Here is a 26,907-nt window from a genome sequence, read left to right as displayed (position 1 = left end):
TGGATTCGACAGGGGGAGCCGCGGACATCGATCCTGTGCGGTGAGGACGGGTAAGTAATCCGATCTTAGATATTCAACTTCAGCTACGTTATTCACGTAGCTGAAGTTGCATTTCTAAGATCGATTTCCCCCCCCCCCCCCCCCCAGTGTAGACCAGCCCTTATTCCAGAGTTGTTCAGTATGGACAAGCTTGTAAAAACTTACTGATTCCTTGTAGCCCTAGGACTAAGCCTATAGCTTAGTGAAAAATACCTGTACCACCCATCCCTCTGCACCATAAAGGAACAAAGCAGGTGTACTGTTTGACAATGGGTTTTTTGCACTGCACTTAATAGTAACAAACACTTCTGTTATACCTGTCTTCAAAATTTCACTTGCTAGTAGGGATGATTACCTTATGGGATATATACACCTCTACCCCAATATAACACTGTCCTTGGGAGCCAAAAAAAATCTTACCAGATTATAGGTGAAACTGCGTTGTATCGAATTTGCTTTGATCCGCCGGAGTGCGGAGCCGCCCCCCCGCCCTAGCACTGTTTTACTGCATTATATCCGAATTCGTGTTATATTGGGTCTCATTATGTTGGGGTAGAGGTGTATGTATTTTACTATTCTAACAAGTTAATATGTTCTGAATAGTATCAGACCATCCTCATCCATGGTATTTAACCAGCTCTATAGCTGAATTGTATACATTTGATGGATGCAGGTAAAACTCATGAAATGAGCATTCCACTGGTCCTTACTAGTTGCCATTCCTCAGTTCCTTCTGCTCCACTCTCCTCTTTATAGGCCATGTTATATTTCTTCCTGAATTGCCTCAATATTCATTTCCTATTTCCTTATTTTTCCCCCTTCCCCTCCTGACATTGCCCAACCTTGCACCCGTGTTGCAAACAGATATGAAAGACTGCAGGAGGAGATGCAGTCAGCACTGTTTGGGCATGATGCCTCCTTCAGCTTTCTGACTGTTGGAAGGAAGATGTTTCCACTACATAACCTTTGCTTTTTTTCCCCTCCTTGCTGCAGGAGAGATAAGGCTTCTCCAGTTACTAGCTCTAGCACTTACCCTGCTGTTACTCAGAATTTTCTCCAAGACCTAGCAGAATGAAATTAATCAGATTCTTGTCAGTTGTATTGCTACCACAGCACCTGAAAGAGTAGTAAAAGTGAAAAGGCCTTGAGTCAGTTTTCACTCTGCTGCGGCTTGTGGAAGCTCTGAGCAGCAGCAGAGGCACTAGAGCTGTGTGCCTGCAGGCTTAGGGAGACACAGTGCTCTGACTTCACTCAGTTCATGGTTACAAAGCCTTTCCTTGTGACCATGAAAGACTAGACAGGTATGGTACTTGATGATATTTAAGTGAAAGCTTAGATTCTGGAAGAGGTGAAGGCACTTCCCTGGGAAAGCATCCTATTCATTGAGGGTGGATGGCCCTTTTTTTAACCCCTATGTGACATGTGCCCCTCTATTTGCATCCTGTCCTTTTTGAAAGACCATGACTAAAACAGAACACCATATTCTAGGTGACAGTGTCACATTAGTTTATATAAAGGGAGTTAGTTTATATGTATTACAGTAATGCCTAGAGGCCCCAGCTGAGACTTGTGGGGAGGAGCCTTTATACTAGTCCTGTACTTTGTGCTCTCTTGAAGAGCTTGCAATCTAAATAGACCAGCTAGAGGCACAGGGAAGGGAAGTGACTTGCCTAGGGTCACACACAGGTCAGTGGCAGGAATAGACCGCAGTTCTCTGAAGACCGCAGTTCTCTGAAGATCCAGGTCCTATTCACTGGACCATGCTGCTTCTCTAAAGGCATCATATTTTCTATGCAATTTGTTATTGATCCTACTACATTCTTTTACTGACATCTGCTTCACATTGTCTAAAATGACACCCAAGTCTCATCCTGCAGCAATTACAGTTAATTTAGAGCTCAGCAGTATGTATGAGTCCAGATTACTTCCAGTATACATTACCTTGCATCTGTCAGCACTGAATTTCCTCTACCATTCTGCTGCCCATTCACTTAGCTTGGTTAGATGCTTCTGAATTTCTTCATAGTCTTCTGAGGTCTTGACTAAGGGATAATTTTGTCACCTTGAAGTTTGCCACCTCACTGGTCATTCCTTCTTCCAGACCACTAAAGGAGTTTTCATGTCTCTTCCTAATTGCGTTCTCTGGTGTGTTGTACTGGGGATTTGTCGTTCATTTGAAGGGGATGCTTCCCGGTGCTAGAGGAGTTTCTGTTCCCATTGTGCAGGGGAACTTATGATCTCTGTGTGTGTCTCTAGTCTTTCCTCCTCCTCAGAATCTTTCTTTCAAGACAGTGGCTGAAGTTTTCCCACCAGGGCGTGATTGGTTTGTGTCTGTCAGAAGCAGCTTTGCAGAGAGGGACTGGATCTTTTCTCTGTATCAGCAGCTTTTTGGCAGGAATTTCCTGAGGGCCTTTCCTCCTCATATAGTCTTAGCCTGAAAAAGAGTCTGACGGGGAGAATTCACTTCCAGTCTGGTGCTGCTGGGGGAGGGCGATAGCCCTATGAACAGTAGCTCATCTCCTGCCTGCTTCCAGCTGCAGATCATCTAAGGGGGGCTGGTACTTGGATGGAGTCCTATTTTTCAAGTATTTTATGCTCCTGCTCTCCTTCCCACCTCCCTCCCCCCCAAATAGATATAGTGAGAGGGTATGGGGAGAGGACACTATATTGTATTTCAGGAACAAGTGAGGGTTTTTATTGGTGGGGCTGGAGAGATTAAACTCTTTCCCTGCTATATTGGCTGAAATGCAACAAGCTCATTATGGTGTTGGAGAACTGAGGAAGCAAACCTGAGCGGTCTCATTTCACTGTCCAAGCTAAATGAAGAAAGTGGCTGCATTAATGGGTGAAGGAGGGTGTGTGTAAGTGTAAAACAAGCACCAATTGTTAAACTATCCCAGACTGGTGACTAGCCACAGGGAGAGAGGTGTAGAATCCCTTTCCTAAGAGTCACTCTTGGAAACCCAAACTCCTGTGAAGCTTGGTGGTTTCTTTCCCCATTGCTGCTCGTCACACAGGTAGTTCTACTTGTACACAAATATCTCCTTCCAGCTCCACCCCACTGCATTCTGAGCTGTCCCAGTTCCCTCCTTTTGAAGCATTGTTCCCTGCCTGGGAGTTTTGGTTTGCTTTGATCCACAAGACCCTGAAGTTCAGGGTTGGACCAGAGCTCTGCACAGCTGGAGGCTCAGGCTGCCTTGGAGCTGAATCAGTCTGTTATGTGAGAGAGGCACATGCTGTTTTGAAGGCCTTGCTGCAGTAGTTGGAGCTAGAGGGTAGCATCTGTCTCTCTCTCTTTCCTGGCTAGAGAGCAGGAAATCCTCATGGATGCCTCCCCCGTTGTTTCTGACAGCCCTTAAAATTCATTAAGAAAAATGAAGTAGGCTCCCCAGCCCACGCTGTGCAGCCATACCTTCTGGTGCCTGATAGAAGCAGGCTGCTGGAAGGCAAATGCAGCTTGCATTCGCTCTGATCTTCACCCTTAAAGGGTCAGTTGAAGAGAAATAGGTGTGGGGGTGGGCCCTGCATTCTGCCCTCATTCTTCTAAGTGATGATAAAGGTGGAGGCATGGCTAGCTCCCCCCACCAGTCACAGGCCACACTTCACAACTAGTATTTAACTTCATGCTGTTGAATGCAGGGTGTGCCGCGTGAGCTGATTGCAAAGAGGGAGAATAATCCCACTAGAGGAAGAGATGGAGAGCGTCTGACATGTTCCCAGAAGTCATCCACTTCCAGTGCCAGAGCATAGCTGGACCCTCAAAGATGCCATTCCCTATATGCCTTACCATGTTCTGTAGGATCAGTAAGCCTGGCAAGGGCCAATTATTGCTTGAACAGAGGCCAGAAGTTACCCCTCAGTGTTCCTCTGCTGTGACATCAGTTCTCTCCTGTTTCCTGGAGTGGGGAGATAGGGAGCTTTAGTTTAACTGAGCCTGGAACTTTCTTCCTTGGGTTCCCTGGAGTCAGACAAATCTCCCCTCCCGCATCAGCTGGGCAAATAGTCTGACTACAATGGAGCTACACTGACACCAGCTGAGGCTCTGTCCCTGTGTGAGACAGGGCTAATTCACAAATGGAAAGGCTATCAGAAATTTGCAAGAAGAACCCAAAGGGGTTGCTGGCTGATAGCTCTGCTCATAGCACATTGCTGACTCCCAACAGAGTGATTCTCAGAGTTGGAATGTCAATATTGATGGGCAGCAATCTAGCTAGGAGAGAGAGAACAGGAAGAGGCGATGGAGGGGTGATGATCTGTGTGGCAAGTGTTTATGAAAGCAGTGGGATACAGCTTGATAAGCCAGAGTGGAATGTTGAAACAGTGCTGGGGAAGGAGGCAGGGAATGGGAAAACAAAGGAGAGGTGATGGCAAGCAACTCATGATGGTTGGAGTCAGGAAACACTCTGTCCCACAGTGTGGGACGCTTTCAGGGTCAGAGGATCTAGCTGAATTTTGTTTTTAATGAGAATCTGGATAAGTGAATATCCATTGATAAGATCTACAGGTATTAAATATCCTGCTTCTGGGTGTCAGCTGTCCATTGCAGAGGTCAGGAAGGGATGTCACCTCCCACCTATAAAGCACCATTGGCCAACAGTCATTACGTGAGGTGGGAGTGGGTTGTACAGCTGCCTGTCTGCTCTCTCAGCTCCCACCCCCAATTAAATTATCTCCTATCTTACTGGATGCTCTGTGGGGGTGGGGTTTTTTTTTGTTTTTTTGTTTTTTTTTCTGAGCCTGAATTTCTTTACTTTTCATACTGGAAAACACACAGCCTGAAGTTTCCCAAATGCTGCTGTTCTAGCTGAGCTCTAGGGAACTCCAGAAATTAGCTCTATCTATATACGGGGAGGCTGAGCTTCCGAAACTTAAGTGGTGACTCCTATCCTGGCTTCTTGTCAGGCCCTCTGCTGCAGAGGTGACTAGTGAATTAGAGCTCTGCAGGACAGAGGCTGGTAAGAACAGTAGCTCTACCAGCCCTTGGACTCTGAATTGTTCTGTGGACAGCTCAGCCCTCACCTCAAACAGCCCACTTCTCTAGAGCTGAACCAGTTATAAGATGTTTATCCGTTCACTCTGTACAGCTCCAGTGGTTAGAGGGTCCTCCAAGCACTGGCCCATAGTGCACTGCTCATAGCAGAAGGGGCCCATCTGGGCTTCGAGGGGGAAGGGTCATGGGGCTGTCAAATCTGTTCTCCAACTGAAGGTTCCCCCCCGTCCATCCACCCCCACAGACTTTCCTCCCAGGGGCCTCTGATAATGCCCCTGGCTCTGACTCCACCTCCTGAGCCAGAAATCCAACTGTGGAACATTTGACTTAATGCGGGGGATGAGAGGGTGTAGGCTGCTGCATGGCCACAGGCATTTTTCGGAGTGTGTGTGAATGCTGAGAAGCTCTACTAATGCCCCTCTGTACCTTAAAGCACTTTGAGTTGGTGATCCAACTAGCACTCCAGGGTGGGATTTCTGGCTCACAGAGTGTGTAGCTGGAAGCAGGGGCATTATTTGTGGCTTGAGGTGGGAATGGAAATGGAGGGGAGGGAGGTCTGTCCTAGCAAACTAGGAGGCTACCTGAGTCAATAGTGGGAGAAGTGGAGCAATAGCTCCTGATTGTTCCTTTGAGGCCTGCAAGCCAATGAACTGTGTTGGTACATTGTGGAATAGGTACCCAGAATCCCTTGCCAACTAACTGCCTGAGGCAAGCGCTAGTGTGGTTACGTGGCTGCCTAAACAGGTGAAGTTTTGCAGGCATCAGCCTACTTTCTGTAACTAATCTAAGCTCAAACTGGTCAGGGCTCCAGTGAGGCAGCCTGCTAGCGACACATCCAAATGCTGTGGTGTGGGACTGAGGCCACAACTTAAAGTTAAGGGCTTCCCCATCCCCTTTTCCCAGAGGTGCTTTTTCCTGCAGCTCCCAGGGACTTCAGTGCATGTATGATGGGGTTCAGTGCAGCTCACCTCTCTGTGCTGTTAGTTCAGTTTTAAATCTTCAACCCTGTTTGGAGTAAAGTTCCTCCTCTCTACACCCGCACTCTGCCACCTCTTTACTCCCCTCTCTTCTGCTGCTTCTGTGCCACCAGGGCCAGCTCCAGGCACCAACTTAGCAAGCTGGTGCTTGGGACAGCCACTCCGGAGAGGGGCGGCAGGTCCAGCTATTCGGCGGCAATTCGGCAGAGGGTTCCTCACTCCCGGTCAGAGCAAAGGACCTCCCACTGAATTGCCGCAGATCGCGATTGCAGCTTTTTTTTTTTTTTTTTTTGGCTGCCTGGGGCAGCAAAACCCCTGGAGCCAACCCTGCGTGCCACTTGCCTCCCTGGTGAGTCAGTTGGGAAACAGCGGTAGGGATGGAGCTGGGGAAGGCTTCCACCAGCCCACGTGTCTGCTCTCCCAGCTATTGGGACCCTCCGCAGACTAGCTTAATCTGCCATCCAAACAACCTGAGCTTGGGCACCCAAAAGAGTGGTGTTTTTTTTTTGTTTTTTTTTTGTTTTTTTTTCAGACATCTTCCCCACAGAGCCGATTGGGATCCCCAGCAGCAACTCCCTGAAACCCATCCCCAGCTCCATGGCTCTTCATTCTGCTCTGCTCCCTCTGTCAGTGTGAATGTGTGAGATGTCAGCCAGAGCCATGAACTGAGCTGCTCATTCAACAGCTCCCTTAGCCTCTGTGCCAAGAGGCACCAGGATGTGCTTTCTGCTGCTCCTCCAAGCCCTGCTTGCTCTCGGAGAAAGGCCCTCGTGTTTTCTGGCTGGTGCAGAATCAGCTACTTTCCATTGGGCTTTATTTAGGGTGTTAAAACAAACCTCTGTATGGAGCTTTTTTTTCCCCTCCAATTTCTGCAATGAGAGCCTGATTTCTCCCCTCGCTGGCGTAACAGAATTCAGCAGACTTCCCTGTGTGAGTGAGGGGAGAATAGAGCTTGTTGGCTTTTGTCCCACAAACACCAATCTTGGAGCCAGTTTGAGTGCAGATCCTGAGCCTCTGCTGCTCCTTTTAGGCCTCCTCAGCTGCTCTTTAGTGAGGGCAGACACTGAGTCACATTTGCTGTCACTGCTGCTAATGGGAACCCTGTGGGCAGCAGTGCAAGTGACCTGAATCAGGTTGGCTTCATGCTGCTGCCTGGGGAAAGCTCCAAGCAGCCCCTGGAGCTACTCCTGGAATGGGGGACAAGACAGGCTGGAGGAAGAGTAGGATAGTGGAAACTTATGGCAGGTAGGAGGTTTTGAGCTGGTTGGGAGAACAGATCTGTTCTCCCAGAGAGAGAGAGAACCCCTTTTCCCTCCCAGCAGCTAGAAGGCACAAAGGGGAATGAAAGGGCAGGTGGATTCACACCTATTAGCTAAATAAATGAGCAATAGGCCACAAAACAGTGGCCTTGGAAAAGGATCCAGGGGCAGCACTTAGATGGCTTTGGGATGTCTCGAGGACAGATGAGCTCTCTGTTCCTTGGCTGAGGAGCAAAGCATCAGATGAGGATGGGAATGTCTCCCGCCTGAGCTTGCAGCCTCCTATTCCCTGCCACCCAAGGCAGGCTTCTCCTCAGTCTGCAAGTCTCCTGCTCAGAGTAGTCTCCATTTGCATCAGACTCTCTCCTTTCATTTTCCCCCTTGCTACATCGCCTGAAGTCATCAGTCTGTGCCAGAATCGTCCAGCTACTGGGCCAGAATGAAGTGGATTATCGCCAGAAGCAGGTGGTGATCCTGAGTCAAGACAGCTTCTATCGGGTCCTTACCTCTGAGCAGAAGTCCAAGGCACTCAAGGGCCAGTTCAACTTTGACCACCCAGGTGAATGGAGCCTGATTCTTGGGAGGAGGTGTTGGGCTGTGTAGGGCTTCAGTGACACCTCTCTTGATCTGAGTCATTCCTTTAATTCTACTGGCACAGAACCTCTTGGTAATGCCAGAGACCTAGCTTCTTGCCCCACTGCTTTAATGTGGGGTGGGCGGGTAGTGATGCAATGCACTGGCTTGCTTGAGACTAGCTGTCATATCCTGGTTAGGTTCTTAGTGAAATGAACCTGGGTCTTGTCCTGGTCCCAAGAGATGGCTGCACCATCCTATAACATTATTTGCACTTCTACAGCCAGTTTCATCCTGAAGATCCTAGAGCGCTCTGCAGAATCTATGCAAACTGCACCACTGAAAAGTAGCTGCCTGTGCTCAGCGCACTGCCCAAACAGAGGGAACGCTGCCCAAGGAGAGTAGAGTTGAAACATCTCCTTAAAGGCTGGAATTTTAAGACTTACTCCAACCCCAAGAAGGTGCTAGTAGAGCCAACTCAGCCTTCCATCCTTTCCAGGCAGATCACTGATTGGCATGTAATGATGGTGGAGTGGGCAGGGGAGTAGCTCAAACTGGTGCTTGATTTCCCCTAAGCCCTCCCCTCTCGGAAGGTACCCTACTGAGCAGGATTTATCTAGAAAACAGACTAGGACTAAATACAAAGGAAACCCAATTCCTGTTACTACAACAGAGACTCTTTCAACTGCTTAATGGGCTGGTGGGAAATTCCAGAACCGCCTCACCCAAAACCCAGCTGCCTTGGGCAACAGGCTGCCTTGCTAACAGAGCCCTTTCTGTGAAGCTGTGGGAGGGAGCTGTTCAGGGATAAAAGGCCGCTCCAGTCTTCAAGGGGCTGGGGTTCGGGAGGAAACTCACTCTTTAGTCTTGGCTTTAAACAAAATCAGTACAAAGATTCTATTGATCTTCAGGGCTGGATCCTCAGCTGGTGTAAAGCAGCATAGCCCCACTGATTTCAGTGGAGTTCTGCTTCTTTCCGCCAGCTGGGATCTGGCCCAATAGTGCTCAGGCCTTGAGGCAGCATGAATCTGCCTGCCTGCACTCCTCAATGTTTAGCTTAGCCAGGACTCTGACTAGGTTGAAATACCAAGATGTATGTGGGCAGAGGTTGGCAGGCAGCCTTCATAACAGCTTGTCTCTCCTCAGATGCCTTTGACAACGAGCTCATCGTCAAAACACTCAAAGAGATCATGGAAGGGAAGACAGTCCAGATTCCTGTCTATGACTTTGTTTCCCATTCCAGGTAAGACACTACTCCTGCCTTGCTCTGCACCTGCTGCTCTGATTCGGGAGCATGGGATGCAGCCCTGTCCATCCTCGTTTGCGGCACCCTCCCTCCCCTGACACCCCAAGCAATGATCTCTTGAGCAGAAACCAGCAATATAGGCTATTTCTGGAGAAGGCATCTTTATTTTGCCAACTCTTATATGCACTATATATCTCCCAAATGCTTGAGCTGAATAGCCTATGCCAAAAACACCCTAGGCTATAAGGGTTACAAAGTCAAGCACTCAAATAAAAAAAATAAATGCCAGAATGTAGGTTAGCCACACAACCTAAACTCTGTTGCTGTACAATCACGTGCTATTTCCCACAGGATCGCTGCTTCATAAAGCGCTTGGGGAATGCAGCATGGCAAATGAGGCTGTTGTCTGTAGGACACCTGCCTCTTCTGCTGGAGGAACTGGAAGGGGTGGGTGGGTCCCTGAGCATGACTGAGTAGTTTGACTCCTGCATGCAGCAGCTGCTTGCTGGAGAGAGATGTGCACATGGTGGTGGTAGTGAGGGAAGGTCTAGCCTGCTCCCTCCTTTCACCATGTTTTAGGAAAGAGCATCTATAGCTTTTGGATTCCCTGGTTAAGCTTTGCCATACTGGGATGGGGTGGAGTGGGGAAAGCTGGGTCAAGAAGCCACCAGCCCCAACACTCCTCTCATTAGGGCAGCTCTTCCTCTTGCTCTCACATGCCTTTCTTGTGCAGGAAGGAGGAGACAGTGACGGTGTACCCAGCTGACGTGGTGCTCTTCGAGGGCATCCTGGCCTTCTACACCCAGGAGGTCCGGGATCTCTTCCGGATGAAGCTGTTTGTGGACACAGACGCAGACACCCGGCTGTCCCGCAGAGGTGAGGGTGCATCGCTAGCCAGGTAGAAAGATGCTACCTGATACATAACTGATTTGGGGAGTTGCTTCTGTGAAACACTGAAGGCAAAGAGATTCTGAAGCAGGATTGGTCTATTGGATTGATGGAAGCAGGGCCGGCTCCAGGGTTTTTGCTGCCCCAAGGGACGAAAACAAAAAAAAGTTGCAATCGGCGGCAGCTCCATAGCGCCACTTTCTTCTTTGGCGGCAGGTCCTCCCCCCCCCCCCCCCCCTTGAGGGACCGAGGAACCCACTGCCGAATTGCTGCCGAAGAGCCTGACATGCCACCCCTTCCCCTTGGCTGCCACAAGCACCTGCTTGCTGAGCTGGTGCTCTTCCATCCAGGGCCAGGGCCAGCTCCAGGCATCTTCTGTGACTTCTAACTAGACAAAATGAAAGGGCACTTGGCCTTCGTGATCCCAGGTATTAAATCAACCCCCAGTTGGCATCAGGAAACTCCTGCCCTGTATCCCAAGTGGTAGTGGGTTGTGTGGGTTTTATGCTTCCTGAAGCAGCTGGCTTTGGTGAGCATGAGTGACAGGATTCCAGACCAGATGTTCAGTTCTGTTGTGGAAGCTGCTCTGAGAGAGCTGTTCCTAGCTGCAGTGGCCCTATAGATTCCCTTCAGTGCAGATGGCTGGAATGCCAGTTCTCTGCCAGTCATGGGGTGCCAAAAGCAGCAGTACGGCAAAGCTGTTTAAAGACTAGTTCCAAGTGCAAGGCCTGTTGTGTAGGAGAGGGCATGGCAGGTGGGGATGGGCTGTGTAAGCTCAGGGAGTGCCTATAGGAAGGTAGAGTCTCTGCAGATACTTCTCATGCTTTGGGTGGATAAGGGGCTGTCTCTAAGGGCTTGCACTAACAGTCTCTCCTTACAACATGATGGCTAATATCACTGCATCCTGGAACTCCTCTCGTGCCTAGTGCTCGTTGGGAGCAGAGGGCTTGGGGGTCACTTCCAAAATTGATTTCCTTGGGTGCAGTGTTTTCTGGGAGCTGAAGGGCCTGCCTGGCAGGATTCCCGCGGCCCAGTCAGCTCAGGCTATGAACACTGGCCAAGAACTGACTGTGGAGGGGGCATGGCAGGGCAGTTGAGGGTTGGGAATAGGGACACACAGAATTTGGGAGGTGAAGGTCTTGTGACACTGGATTGTCTGTCTTAGCTACCTGTAGAACTTGGGGAGTAATAGGCGTATTTAACACTAATGTATCTCCCTGGAGTCCTGTTGCCACTTCTGTCCCCAGACAACCACTGCCACTCTATTAGTAATGCTAATGGCAAGAGCTGGCCTGCTGTGGAGGCTGGACTCTGATGGGGCAATGGAAGGACTGGAGTTGAGGGAGGTCATGTGTTTTTCAATTGGGATGAAGCAGGCAGGTCAGTTGGGTGCTCTGGTTACCATATTGCCAATTCCTGGAATTGAAGAAACTCCTCCTCCCCAACCCGTGCAGTACCACTGAGAGCACTAGAACCACCAGACTCTGGCTCCAAGCACATGGGGCTGCAGTACTCTGTGTGTGTGTGTGTGGTGGGCTACTCCTACTGCAGTCAGCCCTCTTTGCTCTTAGCCTCCTTGCTTAGTATCGACAGTCTGGGCTGACTCTGGATGGGTTACATAAGAACAGCTAGACTGTCAGACTAATGATCCATCTAGCCCAGTATCCTGTCTTCCAGCAGTGGCCTGTTTCAGAGGGAAAGAACAGAACAGGGCAATATTTGACTGATCCATTCCAAGCAGTCAGAGGCTAAGGACACCCAGAGCATCACATTACATCCCTAATCATCTTGGCTAATAACCATTGATGGATCATATCCTCCAGGAACTTCTCTAGTTCTTTTTTTGAACCCAGTTATGCTTCACCACATCCCATGGCAATGAGTTCGACAGGTTGACTGTACATTGTTTGAAGATGTACTTCCTTATGATTGTCTAAACCTGCTGTCTGTCAACACCATCAGGTGACCCCTGGTTCTTGTGTAATGTGAAGGGGTAAATAACACTTATGATTTTATGGTCCTCTATAATATCCCCCCTTTGTCTCTTTTCTAAGCTGAACAGTCCTAGTCTTTTTAATCTGTCCTCATATAGAAGCTGTTCCATGCCCTTAATCATTTTTGTTGCCTTCTCTGTACCTTTTCCAATTCATCTTTTTTTGGGATGGGCAACCAGAACTGCATGCAGTATTCAGAGTATAGGTGTACCAGAGAGAAACAGTGTCATTAGATATTTACAGTCTTATCTATCCCTTTGCTCGTGGTTCCTAATATTCGGTTAGCTTTTTTGACTGCTGTTGAGTACTGAGAGGATGCTTTCAAAGAACTATCCACAACGACTCCAAGATCTTTCTTGAGTGGTAACAGCTAATTCAGATCCCAATATATTGTACGTATAGTTGGGATTATGTTTTCCAATGTGCATTTGCTTTTATCAACATTGAGTTTCATCTGCTGTTTTGTTGCCCAGTCTCTCAGTTTTGTGAGATCCCTCTGTAACTCTTTGCAGTCTGCTTTGGGCTTAAATATCCTGAGTAATTTTTGTACTGGTCTGTAAATTTTACCACCTTGCTTTTTACCCTTTTCCACTTCACTTATGAATATATTGAATAGCACTGGTCCCAGTAGAGATCCCTGGAGGACTCTGTTTACCTCTTTCCAGTCTGAAACCTGACCATGGATTCCTATCATGTAACCAGTTACTGCTCCATGAGAGGACCTCCCCTCTCATCCCATGACTGCTTACTTTGGTGAGGGACCTTGTCGAAGAGGAGCTGGGATAGTTGCCCTTTCAGAAAGGGATTTCCTTCAAAGTGATTCAGACCAATGACTTGAAGAGCCGCGGAGGCACAATTCACAACATGAACCTTATTGTACTAGGACTCTAGTCCCTTGGTATGGTTCCCAGTCCTCTAACTTGGCAGTGCTTGATGTAGGGCTGCTGTCCATAGGCTGTGGACATGAGCTCTGCTTGAACTGCTCCAGAAGCTGAGCGGGGCTCTTGCACAGCTCATAGTCTTTTTGAAGGTCTTGATTGGAGCAAGCGCTGCATGTAGGAAGCAGAAGACTGGCTACCACATGTGCACTCAGCGGAGGCTGGGCATTATAGAGCAAAAAGGGACCATGGGCAGCACTGCTCTGTGGCTGGTGGTGCAGGGTGGTGGAGAGGCCTGGTTTAGTGTTAACTACAAAACATAAGTTGCAGGATGGCATTGGGGAAATGCAGACAAACTGGTGCTGCTGTCACACTCATTGCTTCCTGGCCACCCTGGAGAAAAGAGGTGTGTGACTGACTGACAGACAGGAAGGACCTGGGCTGAAGACGTGGTGCTGTGTATTGCATTTTGTAAGAGCTGACAGCCAGAGCCAGCTGCAGTGGGAGCTGTGTTGCAAATTTAAGGCCTTAAAACCAACTGTTTGCTAGGATGCCTCTCCATGCAGTGTAGGGAGGACTTTGACACCACAGGGTCTGCAAGAGGTTATGGGATGTCATCTACTGGCAAATGCTCGTCAAGTTTTTTGTTTTTTTTGAGTCACCTAAGGGATTTAAAGACACACCTTTTTAATAGATGTCTTTAAATCCCCTGTGCTTAGAAGCTTGTGTCAATCATGATTGCCCAGAGGGAATGGAAATTGTGAAAATGCCCACAAACAATATTTTAAATAGTTTTGTCTTAATAGACTACATTTTGTTTGTAAAATTCATTTTGTGCAAACTGTGAAATTGAACACTCATTCATGCTGTCACGAGTTTTCTAAAGATGTGCTTTACACAGGGCCCTATGTATGCAGCCTTGGAAATCTCAGCTGAGGTGTCTGAGTATAGGGGGTGAAAGTAAGTGAAAGGACTTACTGGTGTCCTGGGCAGGGGGTGTGGCCTTCAACAAATCACCCCCAGGACTACCAGCTGGGAGTCCCGGAGCCCTGGGCCCTTTAAATCACCCCTGGGCCCTGGCCACTGCTACCGCAGCAGAGCTCCAGACCCTTCAAAGCACCTCCCGAGCCCTGCCGCAGCTACCCTCGGGCTCATGCAGCGGGGCTTGGGTGGCGATTTAAAGGGCCCAGGGCTCTGGCCGCTTCAGGGAGCCCCGAGCCCTTTAAATTGCCAACCTGGGGAAGCCAGTCCAGTCTGGCACAGTGTGCTGGCTCTTGCCAGTATGCCATAGCGGCCCATACCAGCTTACTTACCCCTCTGCTGAGTATAGACAAAACAGGACACTAGAGTAGAACTCCATTAAGGGACTCTAGGGAAGGCCTGCCCAGCACAAGTAGGTGTCTCTGTAGAATTCCAGAGATGTGTTTATCCTGCGTCTGAGATGGGATTTCAGTGCTGGCCGAGAAAGCTAGAGCAGAGATACTCCAGGATACCTCCCACTATCAAGCCAACGTTACTGTCTCGTCAGTAGCTAAGATGTCGTCATTGCTGATGAATGCTACTTTTTTTTTTTTTTTTTTTTTTTTTTTACACCCATCTGTCTCCTCTCTGCCCAGCCTGCTGCTTCCACATGACCTCATTCAGGGAGGTCACAGTACAGTCACTGCTGTGGGGGAGGGAGAACTAGCAGGTCACATACACTGTATATGGACCTTACAAAACGAGTCTCCCTTAACCAGTGGTCATGATATTGGAGATCTAGGATTTGCCATCTGTCCAGTTGCATCTCCCACCTCTGTAGATGGCCTGTGTCTCATGTCCCAAGCAAAGGTGAAAATCACCTGTATTTGGCTGACAGTGCAGTACTTTATATAGGATCACTGTAAACCTGCCTGACCACTGTGGCAATCGGCTCATGCCCTGAAACATGAGATTTGGTTACCTTTGTCTTAGCATGTGATTTCTAGCATTATTGGTCTTACAATTATCCAATCCCTTTTTAAAATCCAGCTATAGTTCTTTCTGGTGCTAGGAACTGAGAAATGTCCCTCACCCCAATGATAGTAACTAAGGAGTGACCCCCCACACACACACACCACCACCACCTCAATGAAGAAACTGAGCCAGCTGATTTGGAAAGACCTCACTGATCGCTGAGGTGGGTGTGTTAGTGGGGCTTATCGGTCTTGGCTAATGGAGCCCTGGAAGCAAGAAATCATAAGTGATGAACAGACAGCCCATAAAGATAACGATCATCAAATCGGTGCTCGATTACCCTCTTGCAGCCCTTGCTATCGGTAAAAGTCAGTGACTAGGAACTGTTCGTGTTCAATATCTCTCTTCCTCCTCTTCTCCCCCCACCCCACCCCCGCTTCTAAAGCCCTGCAATATGGCTGGCTGGAGACCAGCAGGCCCACTGGAGAGCAGCTCCTCCCAAAAAAAAGGATTGACCACCCAAAAGCTTTCTGTGTGTTACCTTTCATAGGCATTGTGGAAAGCACCAGTCACAGCCTTGTTTCTCTCCTTCCCTGATCAATGACCAAGCATGTACTTATCTCAACCAGGAATGGGATGTGGGGGGAGATCCAATGGCTGTGTTTCACAGAAAGCCAGAGCTGGTGACTAATAGTCCTTTCTGGCTGTAACCTCTGAACTGCAGAAACTAGGCAGGATGATGTAGTGCAGTGGTTCCCAAACTGGGGTTTGGGAACCCCCTGGAGGTTCACAAAATGTTACAGGGGGTTCTCATGGGGGGGAATTCTCTAATGGCGGACAGAGCTGTCCCTAGGGATCCCAGGTACCACAGGGCCAGCAGCCCAGAGCTCTGGGGACTTCCAAGAGCTATGCAGATCAAAGCAAGCATATCTATCACACTGAGGAGACTTAAACTTCAACACTCCTTGTAAGAAACTGAAAGGAAGATGGATTTTTTTTGCTGTTTTTAAAATTAAATAGGCAGCTAGTATTTCATAAATTATTATGAAGAACAAGTTTAAGCTTTGTGTAACATGCATTGTTTGCCTGGACTGCTCAAGACCTGAATTCTTGTGCTGGAGGAACTCCGAATTGGCTTCTTAAATACCTTCATGCTGTTTCACATCTGATACTCCTTAATGAAATCTAGGAGCCTTGTTTTATAACAGGCTTAATCAAAGTGGTACAAGCTATGAACCTGAGATCTTGGAAGAGTGTTGCCGTTTTCATAATGTAATACTGTAATGATTAATATAGTGTGTAATAATCATGTCATAAAAACCAATTTTATACTTCCAAGATTACTGCTTTTATACTTTATCCTCAGGTAAGAGAGAGCATCCATGGAAACGTTCATTTTTTAGGAGGGGGTTCAAGAGATTTGACATTTTAGTGAAAGGGGTTCGCGGGTTGTTAAAGTTTGGGAACCACTGATGTAGTGGGATCTGGCAGCCCACTCATGAGACATTACTGTAATCGAATGTTACTGTGGGAACCAGAGCCCAGAATCCTGGATTAGCACGGGCTGGAGCAGTAAATTTGGGACTTGTGGTTTTTGTAAATTGCATCATGCTCTTTCTGCTAAGAGTGGTTCTGCTGCCAGATCACAGAACTGGCCAGCTGCTCCAGATACTACTCCTTGACTGACAGGAGACTATCAGCCCCATTACAAAGGAGTCTCTACAGGGACTCTGATGGGAGATGCATCAGGCCTGATCTGATCTTTGCCAGCCCTCCTCGTTCTTACGTGTATATCAGGCTTTCTGGATGGGTGTGAATTGTGCATCAGCAAAGCGCATAGACCACTAGAAATAAAAGAATAGCCATGGTGGCAGGTAAATTAACTCCTCACTTAGTGTAGTTAGGTTCGTGAAAAATGCAACTTTAAGTGAAATGATGTTAAACTAATCCAGTTTTCCCATAAGACTTAATGTAAATGCGGGGGGTTAGGTTCCAAGGAAATTTTTTCTGGGTAGACAAAAAGCATTGTACTGTACTGGAGTCGGGAGGTGCCCCGGCTTACCCCACACAGGCACAGCCTGCTGCAGGCAAGGACACTAGGAAGCACCTTGTACAGCAGCAGCTTCGCCCCCAGAAGGACAGGTGCCAGCTTTGCCAGGGGATGTTCCAGGCCCACCTCTTCCTACCCCTACTCCACCTCCTCTCCAGAGCACACCACGTCCCTGCTCCTCCCTCACCCTCCTAGAAAGTCTTAAGTGCCAGAAAACAGCTGTTTGGTGGCAGGGGAAGCGCTGGGAGGGAGGAGGAGGAGGCAGAGCTCTCCCACAGAATTCTACACGCAGTGGACAGAGCAGGCAGCCAGATGAGGTTATAAGGGAGCATTGCACAACTTTAAACGAGCATGTTCCCTAATGGAGCAGCAACATAACTTCGAAACGACATTAAGCGGGAAGATGTTAAATGAGGAGTTACTGTAAAGCCCAGTTCCTCGGGGGAGGAGCCTTGTGGAAACAGAATTGGAGCCTCCCCTGTCTTCTTGGACACCCTCCCTACCTATCCTGAGGGTGCCTCACCTATTCAGAGTATCATGGCTGACACTGTGGTAAGTCTGAGGGTGCTGGACTCCCTACAGTTGTAGCCTGTATGCTGAAGCACCCGGCATGTGGGGCAGAAGAACTGCCACCCAGAAACAGACCCATGATCAGGCTAGTCCAGTATCCTGTCTTGGACAGTGGCCAGTGCCAGTTGTTTCAGAGGAAGGTGCAAGCACCCCACAGTGTGAGTTTAAAGGATAAACTGCCCTGGGAAAGTTTCTTCCTATCCCCTGTTAGCTATGGTCAGTCTATGCCCTGAAGCACGAGGATCTGTCTGGCTCTGAGCAATGGTTAATCAACTCCTTTGTGTTTAAAAGGGAACTGTAGAAACCCCACCATGCATGGGGTTGTGTGTGACCTTCATACAGGCTTTCTCCCCCTCAGGCCAGGGAGTGCAGCATGGAACCAGGAAAGCTAAATTCTCCCTCTTCTTGCCCATTTATTGTGTGCTGCTCAGAAAATCTATGCTGGGTTTTATGAAGCTTTTGGAGAGGGAAGACGTCAGTAGGAGCAGCCTGGAATGGGGCCGGTCTGGTGTCTAGGCCAGGAGCAGATGCCAGGCTTGCCGATTCCTGTTCCCACCCAGGATCCCATGGCATGCGAAAGGCGTGTCTCGGAACTGACAGCCAAGCACAAGCAGGAAAAGAGATCATCAGAGCTGCTGGGTCAGCTCCAAACTAGCCTAGAGAGACAATGCTGCTTTGCCTGCTGACAGCACTGGGCCAGTGACTGGCTCCCTGAGGAGGCGGCTGACAATTGTCACAAAAAGCCAGCTGGCTGGTGCTGTGAGCAGCCTGCTCCATGCTGCCCTGGCATGCTGGGGGAGAAGTTCCTTCAAGCTCTTCCTGAAAAGAGCCTGGCACTGTCTGCTCTGTGGGTTTGCCCCAGCTTCAGCCATCAGCTGGCTGCACCAGGACCAGTCCCTCATGTAGAGGGGCAAAGCCACTCTACTCCAGCAGAGCCCGACTCCTGCATAGGAGGGAGACGGAAGCTGCACTGGTGTGAATCTGTTTCTCTTGTCTTCCCTGAGGCGGTTACAGCCGATTACTGGAGTCAGCAGGAATCTCCAGTGCAGGCAAGGCCCGGCTATCTCACCACCAGGTGAAGGTGGAGACTGTCCTCTCCTGATACCTACCAGGAGTTTGTGGGGAAGGATGGGATTGGTCCAGAATGAGTCCTGGAACTCCCAAGCATCATTCAACCTTCTCTTATCACCCGTCTCCCACAAGGATAGCAAGGCAGTGGCTTGTTCATGGTGGGGAAGTGGGGTAGCTTTCACTTGTCTGGTTTGAGAGCCACCACCCTTGTGTTCCTGCCCCCCAGGTAGAACTATCCAGTTTACAATGCAAAAGCTGCTGTGGAACTGTTAGCCTCGGCTTCTGAGTCTCCCTGCCTTGGGGGTCAGTGCAGGATTTAACAATATTCACAGATCTGTGTGAGGGGCCTATGACTGGAATAATGGGGCTGCAGGTCAGGGGTGAGGGGCATCAGCAGAGCTGTGGGGGGCCTCAGTAATGTAGTAGCATCAGGGCTGTAGGCTGTGACTGGTGCATTGGGCGAACTCTGGAGGCAGGACTGGAATGCTGTGCACTGATAGACCTAGAAGGGGGGAACATTCACAGCCTGCTCCATGTTGCCTGGCTCAGGCCTGTAATATCAGCCCCCTCTTATCAGGAGCTCTTGCAACAAATGGCATTAAACTGAGAGCCATCTAGCCTGCCTGGGGTGTGGCCTGAAGAGTGCTGGGAAAGGAGCCTGTCTGGGAAACAGGGGTGGGGATGCTTTGGCCCATGCAATTGGCTCCTGACTGCCTTGTTTTTCTCCTCCTAGTGTTACGAGACATCAGCGAGCGAGGCCGGGACCTTGAGCAAATCTTGTCTCAGTACATTACTTTCGTCAAACCAGCCTTTGAGGAATTCTGCTTGCCAGTGAGTGAGGAAAAACAACCACCCCACGAAACGGCTGGGAGCCCCTTGACTGGGAGCCCTCTTCTCGCTGGGGCCTGCCCTACCCAGGCAGCAGCGTCACTTTACTCAGGGTAGCGCCAGCCTGGACACTGCATTCTCTCCCTTCAGGCACAGATGGTTGCATGGCAGGGCACAGAATCTGTTGCTCTCAATGGTCGCTTCCCTGTGGCTGGGATTTCTGGCTGGATGCAGCAGCAGCAGCAGGGGACGTCCCTACTTGGGGCTATGCACAAGCTGCAGCCACAGTGGCTTACAGGCTGTCGTGGGTGTGCTGGGACACGCTGATTTTTCCCTTCCCCACCCCTGGAAGGCAGCTAGTACTCATGCCTTCTGGATGGCCCAAAAGGAGGGGGGCAGGGGACTGAGCTCTGTGCTGCAAGTCTTGGCCTGGGGTCCCACTTCTGGCTGGCTACAAAGCCAATGAAGAGCTTGCTGGGTGCCAGCTGTAGATTCCTGGAATCAGAATTGAAGTGACTTCAGGTGCTGCCAGTGGAGGTGGAGATGGTTTTGGCTCCCAGGGAAGGCAGAGGGAGAGCGGGGGACCTGGGAGGTGAACACAAGGAGCCCACGTTGCCAGTCTGTGTGGTAGCACCTAGAGAGTTGGAACAAAAAGATCAGGGCCCCCTTGCACTAGATACTGGCCATGTGCCTAGTAAGAGACAGACCCTGCCCCACAGAGCACATCTAAGCACCACAGGCCAGGAAGGATTTTTATCACCTGCTTGCACGTGGGGGAAACAAGACACTGAGATGACTTGCCCAAGATCGCAGGTCAGTCAGTGGCAGAGGTGGGAATAGAACCCAGAACTCCTGACTCAGTCAAGTGCTTTAACCATTTGACCACCCTCCTCCTTAACTGTTTCTTTCCTATTCCCAGCACTGCATTTCCTTCTCCTCAAACCAGGGAGGGAAAGGGTGGGGCAGAGCCTTGCTTTGCTCCAGAGAGAGAGCTACATTAGTGGGTCCCTTGGGGATGCAAGGCCTGGCTAAGGAGGCTCTGGGACAGTCCAGGGTTGGACCCTCCTTCCCAGCTATCTGCTGTCACACACAGTCATCACTGGCTTCTGAGAGACATGGAGTGGAGCAGACCTGTCATGGGAGCCAAGTCTAGCGCCTTCCTTGATAGAGTCAGGGGAGGGTGTAGAGGCCTGGCAGGAAGGGTAGGTAGTTGACTCCAGAAAGCAGGCAAGAAGCTGTATTCTAGCCACCTTGGCGCACTCCTCTACTGATCATCGATCCCCAGCAAAAGTGTCACTGCTGCCCTCATCTGCTGATGGTCCTGCAGGGAGAAGAGTGCGCAACAGAGATGGCAGCAACATCTCTTCTCTTCCTGCCCTGGTGAATCCTGCCTCTGACTGATCTGCACCCCCTGCTCTAAGCTCATGGCTCAAGGGGCAGCTATTCTACTTGCATGCAGTGCAGAACAGGCAACCTGGTGTAAGCGCTGGCGATCCTGGTGCTGATCTCCTAACAAGCTCCGGGTCAGACAAGCTGGGAGGGAATCCCCATGACTGGAATCTGACAGATCCATAGCTATGTAGTGTTCTTGTAGCCATGTCAGTCCCAAGATCCTAGAGAGACAAGATGGGGGAGGTAATGTCTTTTATTGGATCATTTGATGTTGATATGAGAGAAACTTTCGAGCCACGCAGAGCTCTTCGGGTGTGGGAAAGGTAGGCAGTGTGTCGCAACTAAATATCAGAGCGAACAGGTAGGTTAGCTTAAGTAGTTAATGTACATTTATCTGTTTGCTCTTATATGCAGCTGTTACGCTTAGAGTACTTTTCCCAGACCTGAAGAAGATCTCTGTGTGGCTCTGAAACATCTCTCGCTAGCAGAAGTTGGTCCAATAAACAATATTCCTTTCCTCACCTTGTCTTAGGGCTAGTCTACACTTGCAACGCTAAAGTGCTGCTGCGGCAGTGCTCTAACGTGGCTTGTGTAGTCATGGCACAGCGCTGGGAGAGAGCTCTCCCAGCCTTTTTTTTTTTAAACCACCTCCACGAGGGGCGTAGCTTCCAGTGTTGGTGCACTGGCTACACTGACGCTTTACAGCACTGAAACTTGCTGCACTCGGGTGTTTTTTTTTTTTCATGCCCCTGCAGCGCTGTGAAGTGCCAGTGTAGATAAGCACTAAGAGCCAGAGCTAGACTGTAATGGGCTCTCAAACTGCCATTATCTAAAGCCATGAATAACGTAGCAGTTTATGGGGAGAGGCTATTTCCACAGCCTGGCCACCGCCTCTGGGAGCCCCCGCGGTGGCTGTGCAGGGCAGATCCTGCAGCAATGAGAACTCTTAGATGCTTGGCCCGGTGCACTGGTTTTGTTGTTGATAGCAGTGCAGTGTGGATGGCTTCACTGTGCTCCAGGCTAAATGCCAAGATGGGGATGAAGCTGTTGTTGGCATTGTGGGGAAGGAAGGGATGAGCCAGCAAAGAGTAGGATGCTGCATCCTTAACCTTCCAGAAGGATAGTGTAAGCAACACTGAAATCCATCTAAACAAACTAGTTGGTAGCCTCTCCCCACAAACTCCCTGTGCAACTCAGTCTTGTCAACTCCTGTGACCCTTATTGCGAGTCTGGTGATCTTTGGTGGGATGTTTATCTTGAAGCACCAACTTCCGGAATCATGAGATTCTCACCTGATCACAACTTTTACTAATGAAACTTTGTGGCCTCCATGGTTGTGGAGAAAAGCATGAAAACATACTTGGAGTGTAGCCTAAAGCTCAAACAAGAACTAATGAAAAGAAGCCAAAATATGTTTTTAATGTCCCATGGTGGGGTGGCTGGTTCATTGGTTTCTGAGGCCTGACTGGGTTTGGCACTGCTACATTATGGTATGAAATCTTCAGAGGCGCAGAAGCAATGAAAATACTTCAAGGCTGGGTCAGTTACACCTCTGGTCTCTCCCACTCTCTTCTCACAGACCAAGAAGTATGCTGACGTGATCATCCCCAGGGGGGCAGATAATGAAGGTGGGTGGTGATGCTCTTCCTTAATGGATGGGGAGGCTTCATGTGGGGAAACTGACTAATGGGGCCATGGCTGCTGTTTGGCATGTGGACGTCAAAGACTCCTGCAGGTCTGGGGTTAGATGGGAGCCAGTGTGGCTCCTAGTGAGGTGATGAGTCCCGTATTTGGCTTTCAAGGTCAGTTACGGTCTGCAGACTTAGTTGGAGGAGGTGCTCTCTCATGGGAAACTGTTAGGTGCTCCCTGTTGCTGCATGGGTGGGCTGGCAGGCTGCAGCTTACTGTGTGAGTCTGAGTACAAGAGGCAGTAACTCAGAGTAGCGTGTCTCCTGCAGTGTGAACTCCTTCTGGAGTGAGACGTTAAGGCAAAGGTGGCTTAGTATGTCTGAAGTACATATACTCGGATAGTCCCAGTAGAGAGGCAAAGCCAGCTCTTCAGCTGCTGTGAATCAGTGTCACTTCGCTGACTTGTGTGGCTAGGACGAGGCACCGCCTGCATGTGGGAAGCATCACTCAGTGACTTGGCTGTCGTCACTGTTCACTGCAGTGCTGACAGCCTGGCACTCCCGGGCATGTGCCCCACTACATTGCAAAGGGAGCTGAGAGTGGCCACCTTTCTGTAACTTGGGACTTGTTTACACTGTACAATCCTAACCCCAGCTCTGTTTCCCCCACATCCAGTGGCCATAAACCTAATCGTGCAGCACATCCAGGACATTCTGAACGGAGGACACAGCAAACGCCAGATCAACAGCTGTCTGAATGGCTACACCACTCCGTGCCAGAGGCAGCCTTCTGAGTCAAGTAGCCGGCCACACTGACCCCGGACATTGGCGTGAGGTTGGGGGTGGATGGTGGTTGGGCTCTGCTGCAGCTGATCTGTCCGTACTGTGTCCAATCACACCCCCACCTCAATATTTAAGAAACCAGATGGAGACACATGCCTTTAATTTTGTATCTTGGAAATGAGAGAGGAGCATCTGGATTCCCAGATGCCGCTGGAGATGCCTACCGCTGGCTTCGCTCAATAACCATTCCAGCATGGAACCAGCTATCAATACAGAATCGCTCTATTTTTGTGTAAAAAGAACAATGTAAAACTACTTGCCATAAGGTATTTGCCAGGCTTGGTATTGCTGAGGGCAGCTGGGACGGGGCGGGGACACATGGGTGCTTCTGGTGTGGGAAACTGGTAAGTGTGTGTGCGGTAGGGGGTGGGGGGGGGACTGCACCAAAGGCTTCAAACTAGGTGACCAAGTGGCTTAGGAGCCAGAAGTAGCCACCCCATGGTTGGGGGGGAGTGGGTGGAGGCTTGGTGTGGAGCATACAGTGATGCTTTTGCTGCTGGTCTGCGTGGCTTGTCACACAGCTGCTGTGCCTGTTCTGCAGGAGGGTGCTGGGTTTGGTTGATGGGGAGGGATGGAGTTGGGGAGAACAATGGCTGAAACCTCAGCTGCTCTTTCCTACTCTGCTTTCCTTCCCCCATCTCTGCTAGCTGCTTGCCTTGCCAAGGCTCCCCACTGCCCCTATCCCACAGCTGACTTCCTGCTGGCTGTGGTTTTGGGGCTGGAGTGATTCATCACACAAAGAACTGACATGCAGAGGGGGGAGGGGGTTTGAAAGGATGAAATTCTGGGCTTGGCTATTAACAGCTGCTGGCCCATCAGACTCCTGCCACAGGGCTGGATGTCAGGAGCACCTCGCGCCTGTCTGGCTAAAAGTGTCTGGGGGCTCTCCTCAGCTTTCTGGAGTTTGGTAGAGGGGAGGCCTGGGGCCATGGGTGGAGCAATATGATAGACATGAGTGTGCCCTAGCACGACCCGACCCGTTGGCCAGCTGCTGAAATAGCAAGAGCGCCAGGTGAGAGCTGGGGCGGGGGGTTAAGAATGTGCATGCTGTCTGAAGGGGCCTTGCTCCTCCCTGAGCGGGCTTTGAGCTGAAGCTGCTTACAGCTTCCCTGAGGCTGCTCCCCGGCTGGTCTGCGGGGAGAAGAAAGGGCAGTTGAGTTAGAAGCTACAGAGCAGCCCCTCCCAGTACACCCTGCAGCGTAATGCTATGCCAGGGCACTGCAGTGTTGGCACAGGGGGTGTGTGTCCCGTGCCCAGCTGGCTGTGAAGAGTCTAGTGCTGCTGGCACTCTGGGCCACCCTAGAGCAAGCCCCTCTGAGACTGGAACCTCTGCCCCTAGAGAAGCCTGGCCCGATGCCCAGTTTCTACTTGAAGCTTCCACGGCAAACCAGTGAGTGCCTTGGCTGGGATTTGGGCCAGAGGATCAGATTGTCTCCACACTCTCCCTGCTACCTGCTTTCTTTGCCGGCTGGTGGGATCTTCTCCCCACTGATGCTGGGTAAAGCAACCTCTTTTCAGGGCCCTTGAATTAGCTTTGGGCTTGCTGTTCGCTCAGAGCCCCCTGGGCACATGCCCTCTTTCCCCATTACTAGAGAAGCGAAGACTTGAGCAGTCACCACTATTGGGAGTATGGTAGAGGGCAGGTCTAGAGGGGGCCATCCTGATTGGGCTGGGGTGTTAGCCCTCCAAATTACTTCAGAATTGGCTTGGTTAAGGATCTGAGCTGGATTGGACCTGGAGTGAGTTCTCTGCTCCCTGAGAAGGTGCTAAACCCACATGTGCCTGTGTTCAGACCCCAGCCTGCCAGTATTGCCTTGGGAGAATGTATCCCGAAGCACTTGCTCTTTTCACGGAGCTCTGCGGAGACTAAAGCCATTACAGTTCATTCCGAGGGATGGGTGGCTGTGCTGGCTGTAAGTGACTGTGCCATGATGTGGCACAGACCATGGGACTTCAATTTAGTGCAAGTGCTGCAGCTGTCAGGCACAGCTGTACTTGAGGGCATATCACTGTGGTGATAAAGACACCCCCACCCCCAAAAGCCTCCATTGGGGGGAATTGGGAGCAAAGGGATGGTTCTTTACGGGGAAGGAGCAGCACTGGAAAGGGTCTCTTCTGCTCATCTTGGGTTCCCTTAAGAACTGAGGAATCCCCCAGTGCTAACCTTGTCATTTCCCATTGAGCTGTGCTGTGGCCTTTGCCCTCAAGCCTGCTGGCGCTTTGCTCTCCTTTTCCCTGAGCGGCTCCCCACATGGGACTGGTTGGCTTCCCTGGGGACTCAGCATCTTTGTGAGCTGTGTTCAGTACCAGGATCCTGTGCTTTGGGGTGAGCCTTCAAAGCTCAGGCTTGTTCTTGCCCCCCTGTAGGCATCTAGAGTCCTGCAAGGCTTCTGCATGGTCCTGTTCTTGGGCTAACTAATGAGGAATAACTTAGAGGCCTGGCTTCTTAGAGAAAAGAGAAGCTTATTATTCACCTTCTGCTGGCTTTTCTACCATCCCTGTTCAGCTGGAGGAGAGGGAAGTCAAGGTGTGTGTGATAAGCTCTCTGAGACCACAAGGGGGCAAGGAAGGGAATAGATGCCCCAAGTCAGCACTGCCGGGGAAAACCATTCCCTCTCTTCCTCACCTAATTGTGGGATGGGAAGCCCTTCTCCCCTCCACCCTGTCCAGAAACTCCTCCAACAAACTCTTGAGGCATGGCAGTCTCCCTACTCCTGAGACCCAGTGATGCCTGGGTTGTCCCAGGAGGGCCAGAGGCCAGCCCTTAGGTAACAAATGTCTGGAGCCCTATAGAGGGGAGGAGGTTACCAGGGACTGGAGGCTCAGCCTGGGTGGGGTGGCTTTCAAGACTGATGTACTGTTCTGCCCTTTCCTCTAAATAAAGAGGAAATAACTGGATACTGGTGCTTCTTGTCTCCTCTCTTAAGGTGATTGCCAGCTGAGTGGTCCAGGCTTGGGCCTGCATGACCTCTCCTGACTTTCTGCTCTGTAGGGGAGAGCCTGCCCCTATGGCCTTGGACCTCAGTCCCATCTGCAGGGGCTGTTCCGTCTAAACTCTCATGCTGAAAAATCATGGCTGTGGATTGACAGCTGGCTGACTACCCAGGCAGCACTCCCTGCTGACTCACTAGAGGAGGGTGTCATCCACCCAGCTTGGAGGGTGGATTTAATCAGCAGCTGTGAAGAATCCTGCAGAATCAAAGCTTTTGGGCTTGTCTACACTGGCAATTTGCAGTCCTGCAACTTCCTTGCTTGGGGTGTGGAAAAAACACTCCCCTGAGTACAGCAAGTTTCAGCGCTGTAAAGGGCCAGTGTAGACCATGCCCCAGTACTGGGAGCTATGCCACCCGTAGAAGTGGGCTTGTGTGGTGTGTTTTGAGGGCTGGGAGAGCGCCGCGACCACACAAGGCACATTAAAGCACTGCCGCGGCAGTGCTTTAGCATTGCCAGTGTAGACTAGCCCTTTGGGGTTTTTTTGCTTTTTGGTTTGGTGTGTTTTTTTTACAGCTAGAAAGCACCTTCCATGTGAAACTCTGTCCTAGTCCAGCAACTCAGCAAACTGGAGAATGGTCTGCAGCCATAGACTAACGATGGCACTTTAAAGAGCAGATTTCCCACGTGGTTTAGGGGTCCAGTCGTGAACCTGACTTGCGCACACCACTGCAGCTTGTGCAATAGCAGTAGGCCCAAGAGTATGCTCCCTGACTCAAAGTCCTATGTCCTGTGTTATGCAGGAGTTCAGACTA

General features: G+C 50.2%; 1 protein-coding gene across 4 annotated transcripts in view; it reads left to right on the top strand.

Moving 5' to 3' along the window:
* UCK2 (uridine-cytidine kinase 2) overlaps window positions 1-26,059 on the top strand; it is a 44,659-nt gene extending 18,600 nt beyond the window's left edge. For all 4 annotated transcript variants that reach the window (XM_032806181.1, XM_032806180.2, XM_032806179.2 and 1 more), the window contains 6 exons: window positions 7,665-7,824; window positions 8,985-9,081; window positions 9,818-9,960; window positions 19,204-19,301; window positions 22,270-22,318; window positions 22,995-26,059. In XM_032806181.1, coding sequence (XP_032662072.1) covers window positions 7,665-7,824; window positions 8,985-9,081; window positions 9,818-9,960; window positions 19,204-19,301; window positions 22,270-22,318; window positions 22,995-23,134 — 687 coding nt within the window. In that variant the 3' untranslated portion in view covers window positions 23,135-26,059. The remainder of the gene's footprint in view (window positions 1-7,664; window positions 7,825-8,984; window positions 9,082-9,817; window positions 9,961-19,203; window positions 19,302-22,269; window positions 22,319-22,994) is intronic.
* The last annotated feature ends 848 nt before the right edge of the window (window positions 26,060-26,907 follow it).

This window comes from Chelonoidis abingdonii, chromosome 7 (assembly GCF_003597395.2).
Source record: "Chelonoidis abingdonii isolate Lonesome George chromosome 7, CheloAbing_2.0, whole genome shotgun sequence".
NCBI classification, from domain to species: Eukaryota; Metazoa; Chordata; order Testudines; family Testudinidae; genus Chelonoidis; species Chelonoidis abingdonii.
This window is presented reverse-complemented; position numbering and strand designations above follow the sequence as displayed.